The 19,206-nt window shown below is 36.5% G+C and overlaps 1 protein-coding gene across 1 annotated transcript in view; it reads left to right on the top strand.

Moving 5' to 3' along the window:
- MAP4K5 (mitogen-activated protein kinase kinase kinase kinase 5) overlaps positions 1–19,206 on the top strand; it is a 114,735-nt gene that overhangs the window by 59,251 nt on the left and 36,278 nt on the right. Inside the window, exons 11-14 of the mRNA XM_069597886.1 lie at positions 1,029–1,091; positions 3,081–3,162; positions 4,157–4,273; positions 12,391–12,469. Coding sequence (XP_069453987.1) covers positions 1,029–1,091; positions 3,081–3,162; positions 4,157–4,273; positions 12,391–12,469 — 341 coding nt within the window. The remainder of the gene's footprint in view (positions 1–1,028; positions 1,092–3,080; positions 3,163–4,156; positions 4,274–12,390; positions 12,470–19,206) is intronic.

Here is a 19,206-nt window from a genome sequence, read left to right as displayed (position 1 = left end):
TGCTGATAAGTACAGATCTTTAGGAAAATAATTTGGATGTTATCTGTTATGAACAGTACAAATGTTGCATTGATTCTACACTTGTGAAAATTACACTTAGGAAATAATTCGGGAAAAGTCTAAGAATCTGCTTCAGGCTTGCAGGGGGAAAATCTAAATGTGCAGTCATAAGAGCAGCTAATACATATATATATAAACCAAAGCAGCATGGGAAATTGATTATCAGGGAAAAAAGCAGAATATAATGTTGCCTATTATAATAATTTAGTAATTGGTTAATATTTAGATAAAGACTGAAAAGAAAAGCAGATTTAAAATAATGTCATAGGGTGAGAGGAATATAGACTTTTTTTCTCTTCAATTTTCTTTTATATATGAATCATTTAATTTTTAAAAAGAAAAGATCTTTGGTATTTAATAAAAAAGACTAAGGAGTTTGCTTGAAAACATTGGAGTTTTGTAGGAAATACTGAAATAAAACTTCCTTTTAAAATCCTTCAGTCTTCTACCCCCATAGTCCCTTAAAAAGATTGGTCAAAGGTTAATTCGTGGAGAAGGAAAGTCCTCTTGCAGGTTGATTTCTGTTTCATTGAAAAGGGAAACACAGAAGTGGATATAATTTGCCTATTCACCCAAAATAATTGTAGAGGCTAAACATGCAGCCTAATCTTAGAGTAGTATATCCGTGTGTTAACACAATGATACACAATTATATAGACTTATGCTTAAGATATAATACGAGTTATATATGTAACAGTATGGTAGTAAAAACCTTCTCAAATGTTTAGTTGCTTTGCCTTGTGAATAAGAGCTTGTTGGAAATATAAATATCTTCTCTAGAGCCAGGAGAAATTTTCCATAAGGTATCCAAAATATAAAACATTAATTTCCATATTCCATATCAGTTAACTCTTGAGTACCCACTTACATAATAATCTTGCATAAATTCATTGCAGAATTGATTCTGATTATTGAATGTAATAATAAAAGTGTTTTGTATTGCTCTTTAACGGAAATGTTTATTCCAGGGCCCTCTTCTTAATGTCAAAAAGTAATTTTCAACCTCCAAAACTAAAGGACAAAACAAAATGGTGAGTTATAGATATGTAGATTTATAGAATTTTATGGCTGAAAGAGACAGAGGTTTAATTCCCTTATTTTAAAGATGGTAAAGTTGAAGCTCAGAGCATTAAACAGTTTCCCTAACGTTACCTATCTAATTTATTTGCAGAGCTATGGCAAGGATCTAGGTTTATTTCCTGGTCAGTATTCCATTATAATGTACTGCTTTGGCAGCTTGAATAGGAGATGTAGTGAGGAAATGATCTAAAATGAACACATTAAGATTTTGGAGACGCATTTTGCCTGTATTCCTTTACTTCCACTAATTACATGTTAACTTTCATGAGAAGTAATAGGACATGGTTTCCCAAATACAGTGACAATTAAAATCAATCATCATTGGCTTTTCTCTGCCTATTTTCCCTAACATTCAAACAGTTATTACTCATTTGCATCCTAATGTTTTCTCATACAAAGTAAAACAACTTGCCTGTTCTTACAGTCCATAAGGATGTCTTCAATTAGATGATAAAAATTGAAAATTATTTTTCTGGTAATGTCTTCCCATACATTTATAAGAGAAACTTATTGTACGAATAAAAGTTTCCAAATTCTTAAATTTAGCAATTCTTTATCTTCTTGGGAGATATGTGATCCCCTGGAATTCTTTACATGTATTCATTTTCTTCTGGAGAGACAATCCATATATTATTTCAGATTCTAAAAGGCCTGTCCCCAAAAAAGTTTTAAACTACTTTTTTAATGTTTCGTTGGCCTGCCTGTGCATAGTATTATTTAGGAGCCAGGCCATGCTGGGGATAGTACCAGGAATGAAAGGCAAATCACACTGTAGAAGTTAAGGAGTTTATATCCTACTGCTAGCTGTATTCCCTTGTATTGACACTGTTTTGTTTTGTTTTGTTTTGTTTTGTTTTGTTTTCTCTTGTTCCTTGTAAACCTAAGTTCCTAAGCAACTAGAATTGGAGGACTTTATGGCAGGAATGACTGAATATTCATTCAAGGATGAATGACTGTTAGCTAAAATAGCTACATTCATAGTGAGATTCCAGAACAGTTATTACCATTGAAGTACCTTTGCCAGTCTTAGGTACTTTCTCACTCCATGATATGAGGGCCACAAACTACCAGTGTAATGTAGTGATTTGATTTCTCTAAAGAGAACTGCTTTTCCATTACTGTCATTGGTAATGACTAAGGTTATTCTTTTTGGTTCTTGCCTAGTCTTTCTTCCCGTGGAATCTTGGCAATGGTACAATAGCTCTCTTTGTCATTAATTCATAATCAAAATACAATTCCTTTAATTAAGTAATTAATTTTTTATTAGTTCATTTTTTGTCCATGCCACACAACTTGCAGGATCTTAGTTCCCCCACCAGGGACCAAACCAAGGCCCATGGCCCTGAAAGTGCCAAGTCCTAGCCACTGTACTGTACTGGCAGGGAATTCCCAGGTTCCTATATGTCTTCTTTTCCCCATTTCATCAATACAGGTGGCAGGAAACTCTTGGTTACTAAGGTCACTCCCTCTTCTTTTCCCTTGTTCCTAAGAAATTCAGTGACTTTTTAAAGGTATAAATAGTCTGTTTAATTACCCACCCTACCTTGATGCCACCTAACAATTTGGGTGTAGCAAAACATTTATATATCATATAAATTAAGCAGTGAGAAAAGGTCATTTTGATTCCTAAGTGGTTATAACACAAGGTTATTAACGTTATAGATGACACACCTACCCATTTCTAGCTTTTAGTGTACATTTTAGAGGTTATATATATTAGTATTCTGTTCACTAATTGTGTTTTACTCAACAGATGAACCTGGTATATTTTCCAAGGAAATACTCTGTTTTGGGTATAGTTTTTTGGTTTACATAGAGCTAAGAGGCCTAAGGAAAAAATCATATGTTTTAGTCTTTCTGACTGCTTGTAAGTTAATTTAGTAACACAAAAGAACTAATATTAGTGAAATATATTTGTACATGTCTCTTTTTATTTGAAGGTCATCAACATTCCATAATTTTGTCAAAATAGCACTAACCAAAAACCCCAAAAAAAGACCAACCGCTGAAAGACTTCTGACTGTAAGTCATTGAATTTATAGGAGTATTTTCTATAGTCATGCATTAGTTAGGCATATCAGTGGAACAACAGCATTTAGGGTTTTAATATAAAAGTCTTAGTGATCTCTTACAGCAGGGGTAGGCAGGCATTGTGTAAAGAGCCAGATAGTGTGTATTATAGACTTTGTGAGACATATAGTCTTGTTGTGTCTCCTCAGTTTTGCCATGGTAGCATAAAAGCAACCATAGCCAGTACATGAAGGGTATGGCTTTAATAGCCAATAAAATTTTATTCACAGAAGGAGGCAGTACACCAGATTCTGCCCATGGTTTGTAGTTTGCCCACCCCTGCCTTGGAGAAAACTCTTTAAAATGTTGCTTTCATCTAAAATTAATTGATTTTCTCTGTTTTGGTTTCTTACGTAAATTTATAGAATGCTCCTGTGTATGTATTTATAAAATACTTTTATATTAGGAAAAGTTGATTATAACAATCCAAGAAAACTTTTTTTAAATGTTATAAAATTTAATTATGTCTTTCTATATAATATAATCTTACTTATTTTTAAATTTATATTTATTTATTTTATTTTAATTGGAGGTTAATTGAGCATAATTTTGTTGAATTAAATATATGTAAGCATAGAATATACATGCTTTTTTCTTATTGTGATATGGACTGTACCACAGTATTTTCATGTGCATAAATGACATGTGTAATAAATGTCATTGTTATAGCCAAGGTTGTAATTTGACAGCCTAATATAGATTGGTTAACTTTACATAGAGAAATTATTCGTATTATGAACTTACCTCACAATAGTTCTTTAGCTTTATAATATTTAACTATGGATTATCTCATTAATATTTTTATAATACACTGTAATTCATTAGCACTGGTAGGCTTCCATATGCTTATCTCTGATAGTTACTAAATGGAAAAGAACAAATAACAGTTTCTATAAGCCGTAGATATAAGTGCATACTCATGAAGTTTTGTTTTATTTTCATTTAGCATACATTTGTAGGGCAGCCAGGTCTGTCTAGGGCCCTGGCAGTTGAACTGTTGGACAAAGTGAATAATCCAGACAACCATGCCCATTACACCGAAGGAGACGATGATGACTTTGAGGTAAAGAATGTTTGCAATCTGATAATTGAAAACAAATGTTTAATGTGGCCTTAGAGTTTGTTTTCTTAATTCAGTCTTTTAAGTTAGTTAAAATAGATTTAGTGACAGATTAATTATCAATGAAGGCTATACTTGTTCTGCATATAATTACCAATTGATAACTTCTCTTAATCCTAGTTCTGAGAAGGAACTAAGATTATGAGTCTTCCTTGCACCATATCATTTTATTTACTTAAGGTTATTAAGTGGTAGCTACAGCTAGAATCAGATCTGTGCCTTTATCTTCCCAGAAATCCACAAGTGTTTTCTTTTTAGACCTCAGCTTCTATTGTGAGAGTTTGATCTTCTCTAAAGAAAAAGGATATCTATTTCCATGGAAATACAGGTTCTAGGAGTATTGCTTTGGACTAAGAGAAAGAAAATTTAGCCAGAGCACTTGTACCATGTCATTTGTCACCAAAGAGATTCCTTAGGAATCCATGTGGTCATTTTTTTAGTTTCTCTGTTTACAGATGATTGGTGGTAGTTTAGTCACTCAGTCGTTTCTGACTCTTGGAACTCCATGAACTGTAGCCCACCAGCTTCCTCTGTCTACGAGATTTTTCAGGCAAGAATACTGGAGTGGGTTGCCATTTCCTTCCCCAATACAGATCGTTAACAGGATACAAATAATTTTTTTTAATTAAGCTGAAGTTCCCATAGAAGATGTTTTCCAATAAGTATTAAAAATTATTATTTCTTAGATAATTACATACAGAGCTATTCATAACTAGCTTTCTTCTCTGAAAATATTGTAGAATTATTTGAATATATTTAACAATGCAACTTCTAAATCAGGAATTAGGGACTTCCTGCCCATTGTCAGGTTTATGCCTCTCTCTATATAATACAAGTGTATTTATTTACCAGTATCTTTTTCTCCTTTTATATTCTGTTTTATTTCTGTCTCTTCATTCTTTCTTATGCCTTTATTTCCCTTTATACCTCTATCTTCAATTCTGGTAAGACTATAGAACTAAACTTTATGTGTTGTAACTTACTGAAGGAAATTTTCTACTTCATGAACTTAAGTTTTAAATTATTAAGTATCATGATAACTACTAACAGTCATTGGGTAGTCTTTCTGCACCAAATATTAGGCTAAATAATTTCCATGTTAATTCATCTAATACTCAGAGCAGTCCTTTGCAATAGGTACTATTATGATCCCCATTTTACATATAAGAAGAAGGAATACAAGTAATTTCATTTCCCCAAGACCATATGCCTAGGAAGTAGTGGAACCAGGGTTTGGATTCAGGCAAACCAACTTTAGAACCTACTCTTAGTTAATATACCATCACTTTTATAAATGGACTCAATAGAAATAGTCATTAAAACAGTCTTTACCAACTAGTCATTTTCTAGTATATAACATAATCTTGTCATGTAGTAAGGTACCCTGTAAATATTTTCTTGAATGTTAAATGAACTTTAATATTAAATAACCCAGTCATAAAGATATTTTAAAATTTAAACCATCATTTGCAGACTTGTAATAATTAATTAATTTAATCTCTTAAAAATCAAAATTGTTAAAATTGTTTTTGCTTAAATATAGCATATTACTTGATTCCCCAATTAATGTTTTACTGGTTGTGAAAACAACCAAACTCCACTTTCATTCCCCACAATATTTTGCCAGGTTTCCTAAATCTACTCTTACTTTGGAATTGTGTATTTCTGTTTAATGATATCACCATGCTTTTTAGTCCTTGAAATGCAAAAGCTTGTTCCAGGTAATTGAAAAAACAACAGTGGATAACATTAACATAATCCCTGTCTTCAGAGAGCTTCCAGAATGGTCTCCCTGGGAATTTAGAAATCACCAGCAAACAGTTTATAAGTGTAATAACTGTTATGGAATGAGAAATACAGGGTGCTATGCAGGCATTTTTTTGAGACAGGAAAGGACCCACTGTGGAAGCAGTATGTAAGCTGGAAATCTGAAGGATTAAATACAGAGATAGTAATTAAGAGACTGATCAGAAGTGTTCTGAACAGAAGGAATAATAGCATGTTTGAAAGCCTAGTGATAAGAGAACATGGTATGCTTTAGGAACTAAAGAAAAGTTAGTCTGTTAGAGCAGAGAAAAAGGAAGAAATTTGGTGGGAGATGAGATTATAAACTAGAAATTTCTAGTAAAAAAAAATTGAGAGCTTTAATCTAAGGACAGTGGAAGCCATTAAAGGGTAAGGGAGTGATATAATCAGATATGCCTTTGTTTTTTTTTTAAGATCTCTGACTTTAGACTGATGATTTTGTTCCTCAGGTCCTCTTAAGAGACTTTTGAAGTTATCCAGAATAGAGATACTGATGTTTTATAGTAGGATGGTAGGGCAAGGATGGAAAAAAGTGAAGTAATTCAAGAATTATATGAGAGAGTGGTGACCAAATGTAGACTTGAGGGTGGAGCCTGATAAAAGGATTACTCCCAAATTTTTACTTGAACAGCTGAATAGATATAAAAGTGCCACTTGTTGAGATTGAAATACTAGAGTAAGATCAAATTTGGGAAGGAAGGTGAGTTCAGTTTTATATATGGCAATTTCTATATTGTACAGATTTCCAAGTGGGAGGAAGGTCTAGGACAGCTTCCTGAAATTTCTCCCTTAAATTAAAAAATCTAGTATCCTAAGAGAAATGGCAAAGGAATAATAAAGAACATTAAGAGACAGAAGGAAAGTTTGAGAAAGAATACTGCCGAGAAGTTACATTAAAGAAATCTTTGAAATTCGGTATGTTTGACTACTTTAAAAGGATAATTTAAAAATACTAGAGGTGAAGCCAGATTGGAGTGGTTTGAAAGATAAATTTATTTATGAAATTCAGTTGTGAAAGAGGGGAGTAAGATAGAACAGTAGATGAAAGAAAATGAGTTGATGGTGGGTTTGTCTGTCTTCTCAGTTCAGTTCAGTCGCTCAGTCATGTCCGACTCTTTGCAACACCATGGACTGCAGCACGCCAGGCCTCCCTGTCCATCACCAACTCCTGGGGTTCACTCAAACTCATGTCCATTGAGTCGGTGATGCCATCCAACCATCTCATCCTCTGTCATCCCCTTCTCTTCCCACCTTTAATCTTTCCCAGCATCAGGGTCTTTTCAAATGAGTTAGTTCTTAACATCAGGTGGCCAAAGTATTGGAGTTTCAGCTTCAACCTCAGTCCTTCCAGTGAATATTCAGGGCTGATTTCCTTTAGGATGGACTGGTTGGACCTCCTTGCAGTCCAAGGGACTCTTCTCCAATACCAGGTATTGGAGGTAGGTATTCTTCTCCAATACCACAGTTCAAAAGCATCAATTCTTTGGCTCTCAGCTTTCTTTATAGGCCAACTATCACATCCATACATGACCACTGGAAAAACTAGCCTTGACTAGACGGACCTTTGTTGACAAGTAATGTATCTGCTTTTTATTATGCTGTCTAGGTTGGTCATAACTTTTCTTCCAAGGAGTGAGCATCTTTTCATTTCACCACTGCAGTCACCATCTGCAGTGATTTTGGAGCCCCAAAAATAAAGTCTGACACTGTTTCCACTGTTTCCCCATCTATTTGCCATGAAGTGATGGGAGCAGATGCCATGATCTTTGTTTTCTGAATGTTGAGCTTTAAGTCAACTTTTTCACTGTCCTCTTTCACGTTCATCAAGAGGCTCTTTAGTTCTTCCTCACTTTTTGCCATAAGGGTGGTGTCATCTGCATATCTGAGGTTAGTGATATTTCTCCTACCTGTCTTCTACCTCTGTTTTTTGGCTATTGATTGATTGTTTTTTATGTGGGGCAAAAAAAGTTTAAACAGGATGTTTATGAAAAGGATCCAGTGGTTAGAGATAGAAGAATCTAGAGAGCAAGATGAATAGGCAAAGTTCCTAAAAAGGAAGGAGAAGGTGAGATCTAGACTGTAATGAAGGACTTAATCTAGAAGAAACACTTCTTGAAAGGCTTTCTTGGGAAGTGTTGTCTAGAGAGTAGAGTAGGAAGCCCTTGAGCTTACCTCCTCCCATTCTTGAGCTCCCCTCCTCCAGTGGGCACACCAATTGCAAGTATCTATGCGAATGACCTGAAGACGAGCATAAAAGATTTTCTACAACTGAAGATATGAAAAACGAAGTACAGTGAGATGGGTAGGAGAGGCAGAGACATAATATAGTCAAGACCCACCTCCCTAGATAGGCAGCCCACAAACAGGAGGATAATTACGTTTGCAGAATTCTCCCCAAGGAGTGAAGCATCAAAACCTGTATTGGGCTCCCCATCTAGGGTGTCCTGCACAGGGAAGATGTGCCCCCCAAAAATCTGGCTTTGAAGGTCATCCTTCAAAGGACTTGTGTGCAGGAGAGCTAGAGGACTGTAGGGAACAGAGACTCTGCTCTTACAGGGCATGTGTAAAATCTCACATGCACAGAGTCAGTGATTTGAAAGGAACCCACCTGCAGATCTTGGAGAGACTCTTGGAGCGGCAGGAGACAACTAGTAGTCCCCCTGAAGAATCAGATGCCGGCGACAGCTGAATGTAGTTGTTTTTTCTACCACTAGGACACTGATGCTGACAAGCATCATTGTGGAGCCCTCCCTCTACCCTACTAGTGCTGGAGGCTTACCCACCCACTGGCAGACTGGCGCCAACCCCCAGCTTCCCTGTCTCCATAGCTAGCCACCCTTGAACCTGGCCCTGCCATCAGTAGAGCAGCACAAGCTCTGGGACCCTGCACCAGGAAGGTCATAGCAGCTGACTGGGCCAGGGCCCAGGCCTACCTGCCAGCACACCCAGTGGTCAGCCTTGCCACAATAGAAGGGCCCAAACAGGCCGTATACAGGGCATGCTTGGAGTATATAGCTCTGCTGTCCAGAGGGGTGTGCTGCTGGGTTCCATAAGATATCTCTTACATAACGCCACTCCTCCCAAATTCAAGAAACGTAGCCAATCTACTTAACACTTAGAAATAAACACAGAGAACTAGGCAAATAGAAACAGAAGACTGTGGTCCAAACAAAGGAACAAGACAACCTCAGAAGAAGAATTAAACAAAGAAAAGATACACAATCTGCCTGTTAAAGAGTTTCAGGTAATAATCATAAAGATACTCAATGAACGCAAGAGAGAAATGGAAGAACATAGTAAGAATGTTAACAAAGAATTAGAAAATATAAGGGGGGACCAAATAGAGCTGAAGAATACAATACCTAAAATTAAAACTACGCTAGAAAGAAATAGTAGCAGATTTGGTTATATGGAACAGGTCAGTAAAGTAGAAGAGAGAATAGTGGAAATCACCTAAGCTGAAGAGGAAAAAGAGAAGAGAGGTTTTTTTCTTAATGAGGGTGGTTTAAAAGACCTTTGAAACAATATCAAGTATACTAACATTCACATTCTAGGGATCCTAGAAGAAAAAAAAGAGAAAGGGCCAGCATATGGAAGCAACCTCAGTGTCCACTGATGGACTAATGGATAAAAAGGATATATATATATTCAGTGGAATATTACTTTGCTTGTAATAAGTAATATTACAATATTATAAGGAATATTACTTTGCTGTAAACAGCTTGTTGCTGTTTAGTCACTAAGTTGTATCCAACTCTTTTGCAACCCCATGGACTGTATCCCATCAGGCTCTTCTGTCTAAAGGATTTCCCAGGCAAGAATACTAGATTGGGTTGCCATTTCCTTCTCCAGAGTTTCCCTGGTGGCTCAGACGGTAAGGAATCCATATGCATTATGGGAGACCTGGGTTTGATCCCTGGTTTGGGAAGATCCCCTGGAGAGGGAAATGGCTACCCACTTCAGTATTCTGGCCTGGAGAATTCCATGGACTGTATAGAATCTGTAAAGAGTTGGACACAACTGGGAAGCTTTCACTTTGCTTCTCCAGGGGATCTTGCCAACCCAGAGATCAAATCCACATCTCCTGCATTCGCAGGCGGATTCTTTACCACTGATTCACCAGGGAAGCCCTGGAATATTACTCGCACGTTAAACATAAAATCTTCCCATTTTTGACACCATGGATGGCTCTAGAAGCTATTATGCCAATGAAATAAGTCAGAGAAAGGCGGATACCACATGATCTCACTTATATTTGGATCTAAGAAGCGAAACAAAATGAAAACGGACTCAGATACAGAGAAGAAACAAATGTTTGCCAGAAGGGAGGCTTCAGAATGTGGACAAAATAGGTGAAGGGGATTAAGATGTACAAATACCCAGTTATATAATAAATATATATGTTAGGGTTATTTTATACAGCATAAAACATCCGGTCAATAACATTAATTTTGTATGGGAACAGATGATTACTACACTTATAATGGTGATTACTTCTTAAAGTATACAAATGTCAAAAAATTCTCTAGTACATCAGAAGCTAACATAGTATTACGCATTAATTAATATTTCAACTTAAAGAAAAGAAATACTAATTTCTCTTCTCCAGGGGATCTTCCCAACCCAGGGATCGAACCCAGGTCTCCCACATTGCAGGTGGATTCTTTACCAGCTGAGCCACCAGGGAAGCCCATTGAGGAGAATGGATGGGTTAAATGACTAGAGAAATGTTTTGGGGCAACACTGAAGCCTCAGAAAAGATGAATTTTCAATGTGCAGTTTTCCTCCAGCAGTCATTGGTACCCCAGATATAAACCAGTTAAGTCCCTTCAGGCTTGTCATTTTGGTATACCAGTGTAGAAGAGGATGGCAGGGAGTGAGAATCAAATTTAGGATATATGCAAGAGATCGCTTGAAATTATGGACCACTACATCTAACGTGGATAGGAAGAAAAGTGAAGATAGAAGAAATGCATAAGGAGAATGAGAAAGTAATGGATTGATGGACTTGAGATTTGGTGTGAACATTTAAAAATTATTGGAGTAATGAGAGAGTAAGCTCAAAGGATGAGAAGTTTGGAGTATGATGTGAATTCATATATCAGACCGGATGACAGATTCCAGGATATGATCTTAATAGTATAGAGTCCATTGAAGTGTGGTAGAATGTCTTGAGAGATAAGGTCAGTAAACGCTAATCCAGTGCAATGGGCTTTTGAGTCCTTTGGTATGATAGTGGGTCTTAAAGTAGAGGAAAAGACATGACCATTGTCTGAATCATTAGTGAATGAGAGTGAGTCATCAGAAATTTCATAGATAGGGGTTGAACTGAACGCATTGTTTCAAAATATCAGGAGCTTATTCAAAAGGGTGGAATAGTAAGCTTTCTCACTTGGTTTACTACACATCAGTCCCTCTCCATACAATCTTTCTCCTGTCCATACCCTTTTACGTACTTAATCAAGTTACTCTTAAAGCTGACTCTTGTAATAGCATTCCCTTTCTGTAAATCTCCAAAAAATTCTTTTGCCAAGAAAATAAAATTGAGAGCTGTAGCCTGACATTCAGAACCTTTCATGATCTGGCTTATCCTCCCTCAAATGTCTTTCCAGCTTGTCATCTCCACTTAATGTTCACCACATTCAAATAATAACCAGCTTCAATTCCTCTAAACACTCCACAATTTCCTTTTTTTTCTTGCATTACTTTGTTCATATTGTTTGTGCTGTCTGAAATGCTTTTCCCACCTTGCTGCACATTCAATGCCTACTTGTCCTTCAAGGCCTCACATTAGATTACAACTCTGTCATGAAGAATTTCTTTACCCCTTCCAATGGCAGTCATCTCTCCTTCCCCTGGGCATTAATAGTGATTGTAATGAATGCCACTTATTCTTTTCTAGTGTTTTAAGTATTTGTGTATGTTATCTTGCTAGACTATAAGCTCTTTTTTTTTAATAAGCTCTTTTTAGATAAGATTTGCATCTGATTTTCCTTGCGTCTCTTCAGTATATATATATACATATAAATATATATATGTACCCTATAGGGTATACAGTATAAATGTGTGTGGAATAAATGAATTAACTTTTAAGTATCTCATTCATTTTTTAAAAAATTTATCCTTCAATTCACTTTATTAGTAGGTGGTCATGTCTATCAGTAAATAAGAATTTAATTAAAAAGAGAAAGTTTGACCTTCTAACTTTGTCACAGAAATTCTTTTAAGTGTATATATTATGTTTATATTCACAGCCCCATGCAGTCATTCGTCATACCATTAGATCTACAAACAGGAATGCCAGAGCTGAACGGACAGCTTCAGAAATCAATTGTATGTGTTTGGTATACATTTTCAATTGGTGGTTTTGGAGGGTTGAGCTGGGTGTTCTTGTGGGATGTTTTTTAATAATAAAATCTCAGGCCATCTGTGGGTATATACACACAAAAACAGGATACCTCTGAAATAAAGGTTGCTTTTCTGGTTGTAATGAAATTCCCTTGGTTTACAGTTAAATAGTTTTTACTTTCTAATTATAAATGTAATACATGTTCACTGCAGAAAATTTGCAAAAAGAAGAAAGTAGAAAATTAACATTGCCAATAATCACATCACTCAGCACCAGCCCACAGATAATATTTAGCTGAATTTCCTTCAGATTTTTTCACATGTAGTTTTACATGGCTGAGTTTATACTATGCATAGAATTTTGCTTAATATAGTTAGAAGTATTTCCCATATATTAGCCTAGGCTTTGTAACTGTTATATTTAATGGTTTTATCCTCCTGTATTGAGTTGATGTGTTGTAGTCCCTATTGTTGGATATTTGGGTTGGTTTGGTTTTTTAAGTCAGATTAGCACCAAGGTGGATATTTTCTAAAATGCATATTTAAAAGGAGAAATTGATTTTTATTCAATAAATTAATCATTGACATAAAAATGTTATATTAACAATATTCGTCATTTTAGCCACGTTAATTTGGAAGAACAGATTTATAAAGAATTTTTAGGATGAGTATACTGATTTAGGTGCATAATTGTTTCAAAAAGATTTAGAAGTATTTTACATTAAAATAAGCTCTAAATAAAAAATATAAACCATAATGGAGGAAGATAATTAGAATGATTGCAGATGTGTATTTTGTTTTCTTGAAACCAAACATTTCTAGCTTTCTGTATGCAGCTTTGGAAATCTAGGTCAGTGGAGAGTTAGAATGTCCTTCCCATATCTGTTAAACTCAGTCATGCGTTTTCATAGTTAAACTCATAATTCAAGATTTTCTGTCTTTGTTAGTCCCAGATTGCTGATACTTTTTTATGCTTTCTTCTTATACTATCCCCAGCAAACTCTCTGGGTTTCAAATACCAAACAGAAAAGCAGCTGTTTATTTTTATATTTTAAAATAAAGCTATTATAAAGCTATTTTCTTTATTTTATACGACTGTATAGTATTCAATTAATGTAGTGTAAATGTATCTTTCCTTGTATAGCTTTTGTTTTCGGTGTCGTTATTTAGTAACGCCTTCCTGATTTTAAGGTTGTAAAAGGATTTTCCTGTTTTGTTTTCTTTGTTTCATTTTTTATAATATCAATACTTAAATCTTTGATATAAGGTATTATTTGCTAGAGGTATGAAATATGAATTCAACTTCAGTTTCATTCTAAATATCTACTCATTTGCCTTGATACTGTTTATTAAAAACTTAGGTTTTCACTAATAGGTTTGATATGCCATCTTTATTATATACTAAGTTGCCACCTACATTTTAGGGCTTTTTCTGGAAATTCTGTTCTCTTGTAATATACTTAGTCCTGTGCCAGTCACATACTTCTGATTATTATGTCTTTATAATACCTGTTAAAATGTATTAGAAATAATCCTCCTCCTATTTTCTCTCACCCCCTCCACACACACACAGACACATTGTTGCAATTCCTTTTTATTATATCTGGCCATTATATTTTCCTCACGTAAAACATAAGAATCAGTCTACTGAGTTGAAGAAAAAAAAAAACCACCTCTCAGCGTTTTTACTGAGATCTCATAAGTTTGTACACTAACTTTGGGAGAATTGACATCTTTATGATATTCTGTCATCTTAATCAAAATAAGCTTCCTCAGAGAGCTCAAGGCTTAGTTCTTTTATAAGTGTCCAGAGTACTAATTCCTTCATGGAATTTGCCCTCTGTGCTGCAGGTACCAAACAGAAGATGGTAGAGTTGAAGGTCATTTTATTGGTCGATCTTTAAGTTACCCGGGTCTTCTTTTGTGTCCATCAGGAGTGTTTCATAGTTTTGTTTTTGTTTAATAGGTTTTATACATACCTTGTTAGTTCTGTTCTTAGTTTTTTGTTTCAGTTTTTTAAATTAAGCTAATAACTTACATACAGTAAAATGCTCAAGTGTACTGCACAATGAATTTTTAAATTTGTATACACTCGTGAAACCACTACCCAGATCAACATTATCAGAATCTCTGAAGGGTTCCTCATGCTCCTTCACAATCAACACCCTCCCGTCTCCCTGTATCCCCCTGCCTTCCCACTGCCCTGGCTAATCACTATTCCTATCTCACCACTATAGATTGGTTTTTATGTGGTCTTGATCTTCAGATATATAGGGTCAACTAATATACACCTCTTCTGCGTGATGTCTTTTGCTCAGTGTTACGTCTGTGAAAGTCAGTCATGTCATGTCTGCCAGTAATAGTTTATTGTTTTCACTGTAATGTAGTATTTCATTGTATGATTATAGCATAATTTATTCATTCTTCACTTGGCTGGCATTTTATTTGTTTCTAGTTTTGGGCTATTATGATTACTGTAATCATCCTTACTGTGTGTTTTTAGTGGACATAAATAATGGTTATCAGTTCAGTTCAGTCACTCAACTCTTTGTGACCCCATGGACTGCAGCACGCCAGGCTTCCCTGTCGTCACCAGCTCCTGGAGACTGCTCAAACTAATGTCCGTCGAGTTGGTGATCCCATCCAACCATCTCATCCCCTGTCGTCCCCTTTTCCTCCTGTCTTCAATCTTTCCCAGCCTCAGGCTCCTTTCCAGTGAGTCAGTTCTTTGCATCAGGTGGCCAAAGTATTGGAGTTTCAGCTTCAGCATCAGTCCTTCTAATGAATATTCAGGACTGATTTCTTTTAGGATAGACTGGTTTGATCTCCTTGCAGTCCAAAGGACTCTCAAGAGTCTTCTCCAATACCACAGTTAAGAAGCATCAGTTCTTCAGTGCTCAGTTTTCTGACCTTGGCCTAATCTAAGACCACCAGACTATAGTCCAGTAAAGTCAGATTTATTGACTCCTTGCTGTGAGGAAGAACACACACCAGAGGAACCATGGAACATCTCATTAAATAGGAAAAGAAGAATTAGAGAGTTTGGGGGAAAAGTGGAAATTAAATAAAAATTAAGTGAAAACTTAAAGCAAAGTAGGGATGTGTGTGAAAAGATCTATACTGTAAAAATAGATTCAGAAGCCTGTTTCTTTGTAAACTTGAAATGTTGTATTCAGAAACTCCTTTAGTTGATGGTCTGTATCTACGTTGGAAATTAAAGCTACTTCTCTCCATCAGTGACTCAAATCTTCCAGGTGAGAGTGGAATGGTTCATTTTAATAAATATGATTTAATAAAACAACGTTTCTGACTGATTTTAGAGACTGGTATTTCTCAATAGGAAAGTATGGGGAATTCAGAGAGGGAATCATCATGTGATGCTTTACTTATGTAGCATATCCTTGGGAGAAACATGGTTTCTTCTCGACTTTGCATTTGGATTTGTGTCTGTTTTCCTAGTCTGATGAGTGGTCAGGCAGATTACTGTCTCATTCTGATCCAGATATGGGTGTGTGACCTGAATTTTCTGTTTTTAAAAAAAATTTTTTTTATCTGAAAAGCCACTTTTTGGTTGAGTCCAGCTGATACTGAAAGCTCAGCCTCTGTGCACAGGTGCCAAATCAAATCTCAGAGACATTGCTGATAAGATTAGGGTGTGTGCAGGGCCTCCACTCCTCTAATTTAGCCTCAAGTAATCTTCTTGATTACAAACGAAGATCATGGCATTGGGTGCCATCACTTCATGGCAAATAGATGGGGAAACAGTGGAAACAGTAGCAGACTTTATTTGGGGGAGGGGAGGGCTCCAAAGTCACTGCAGATGGTGACTGCAGCCATGAAATAAAAAGATGCTTACTCCTTGGAAGAAAAGTTATGACCACCCTAGACAGCATATTAAAAAGCAGAGACATTACTTTGCCAACAAAGGTCCGTCTAGTCAAGATTATGGTTTTTCCAGTGGTCATGTATGGGTGTGAGAATTGGACTGTGAAGAAAGCTGAGCACCGAAGAATTGATGCTTTTGAACTGTTGTGTTGGAGAAGACTCTTGAGAGTCCCTTGGACTGCAAGAAGGTCCAACCAGTCCATCTTAAAGGAAATCAGTCCTGAGTGTTCATTAGAAGGACTGATGTTGAAGCTAATACACCAATACTTTGGCCACCTGATGCGAAGAGCTGACTCATTTGAAAAGACCGTGATTCTGGGAAAGATTGAAGGCAGGAGAAGAAGGGAACGACAGAGGATGAGATGGTTGGATGGCATCACCGACTCAATGGACATGAGTTTGTGTAAACTCCAGGAGTTGGTGATGGACAGGGAGGCCTGGCGTGCTGCAGTCCATGGGCTTGCAAAGAGTCAGACATGACTGAGTGACTGAAGTGAACAGAACTTTATCTTCTTGATGAACTGATCTGGTTCTGTTAATATACCCTTCTGTGGTGTTTCTCTGCTATGAAGAATGCTGACCTCTTAAAAGACCTTGAAGACTTTGTTATGTGTGTCCCTTGAGGTGGAACCAGGACGCTGCCCCAAGAGCTGCACTATTGTTTCCTGGCTATCCCCCTCCCCCACCTTTATATCCCTTCCCTTCCCAGGTTGAATCTGCCCTTTGGAACTCTGGGAAGGTGGGGGATGCTGAGTTAAAGGAGATGGGAGACAGAAAGGCTTCTGTGCCCAGGATCCTTGTAGGGTCCTGCTTGGTTTCACAGTTACCTAGGAAACCAACTAATTACAAAAAATTGGCACCAAAGGGGATTTGAGAGGTATCAATAAAGAAAATGACTGCCCAACTATTGGTTTAAGTGTATGATTTTAGATGACTCACAAGTGAATTTTAGCCAGGTATTTGGACTCATAACAAGGGCTGAGGCTACACAGAGCAGTATTAAGAATAAAGACTCTACAGAGGTAACAAGTAGTCTGTCCACAATCCAGAACCTCCGATTGGCAAGGAGGAAGAAGAAACTGTAGCTAAAGAGCTATATAGTATGCACATTAAAGTATGAAAATCAGAGTCTTCTGTCATCTTGTTCCACTGGACTTGGACAAATGATTCTTTTCATATTGTTATCAGCTTGATTCAACAGATTTGTGTAGAAATTGCCTTCTTGCAGTCATCTACTTCTGACGATTATCATCTGCAGTTTGAGATTTCCTATTGAGACCATCTTGTGTTGATTTAAATTGGCCCATGTCTCTGTAATTAAGACAAATTAATACAAGGATCATTGCTCTGTTTTACCATTGTATTAATTATTAACATTACCTGGCAAGATTCTATTTATTGAGTTTAGAGAGAAGTTTCCCAGAAGATAGTTTCTGAGTTCTAAATCATGAAAAGATTATTTCAGAGGAAACACTACTTGGATATGTTTGAATATAAAACTGTAGTGTACAAGTCTCAGCTATATTAGTCTGTGATGTTGTAGAAACTGGAGTTGGGGGCAGTATTCTTCGATGTATAAGATACTCAGTTTTGGGTTTATTGAGAGAGAGTTAATGGGCCCCTGAGGAAATTGACCTCACTTTCATTCAAGCCAAACAAACAAAACCCATTTTAGGCTAAGGAGGGCTAAGAATTTCTAAAAGTTTATCCAAGTTAAGTTTGAAAATTCCATTTGTCCTTCTTATTTTACATGAAGAGTAAGAATGATAAAGGTGATAGAGATTTTGAGGAAGATTTGTTGTCTCACAAACCTCCTTAGTAATAGTTATAGACAATTGAGTGTTTACTAGAGAAGTAATTAGAATTTTCCCAGGTAGGAAACACAAACTCAAGCAACATTTTTTGGCCATTGTTAAGGTTGAGCCTTTTTAAACAACCTTTGAGCCATTCTAGAAATAGATATACAATAACCAAAGCAAAAGCCTTTGTTGTCAGGAAAACTAGTTTTGAAAAATTATCTGAAGAATAGCATACCCATGTGTTCCTCAACATTGGCATTTGTTAAGCTGCAGGTTGCAACGCAGTCCATGACATCAATTCAGATTTTTTCCTAAGGCACAAAATAGAAAGTATTCAACTGCATCAGTTGGATTAATAGATACTATACTATGAAACTTTTGTGGAATTTGTTTGTTGTTTTCTTAGCAGTTTGACAGTGTCAGCTACACATTGAGGGTTTGAATCCCTTTGTGGTTGCCATAACTGTTGACTTTAAAAAAAATGCACAACATGAGAGTTGAGTTTTATTTGGGGTAAAATGAGGACTGCAGCCTAGGAGACAGCACCTCAAATAACTCTGAGAAACTGCTCCAAAAGAGTTATGGGGGAAGGACAGTATATTTATGATTTTGGTAAAGGGGGCATACATGCAATCAAGCACATACTTAAGTAGAAAGTTTTTGCTGGTCTCATGAAGCTTCTGTTATTCATAAGAAACAGTCATCACCATGAAGGATTTTAGTGCTTTTCTAGGTATGAGGAGATAGAAGATTGGGCTTTTGAAAATCAGCTTTTAAAAATACCTGTCTGATGACTTGTCCTGCCAGCCCGCTACCCCTACCCCGAGCACAGGGTGCTTCATTTCTGCTCTCCACGTTGAACTCCATCAGGGGGTGTGCCAGGTCAGCAGCTGCAGCAGCACATGATTTAACCCTTGTAGAGATAGATGTGTGTGTTAGTCACTCAGTTGTGTCTGCCTCTGCAACTCCATGGACTGAATGTAGCCTACCAGAATTTCTGTCCATGAAATTCTCCAGGCAAGAATCCTGTAGTGGGCT

The sequence above is a fragment of the Ovis canadensis genome, chromosome 7, assembly GCF_042477335.2.
Source record: "Ovis canadensis isolate MfBH-ARS-UI-01 breed Bighorn chromosome 7, ARS-UI_OviCan_v2, whole genome shotgun sequence".
NCBI lineage: Eukaryota > Metazoa > Chordata > Mammalia > Artiodactyla > Bovidae > Ovis > Ovis canadensis.
Note: the sequence above shows the minus strand (reverse complement) of the source record. Positions and strands in the feature narration are given on the sequence as shown.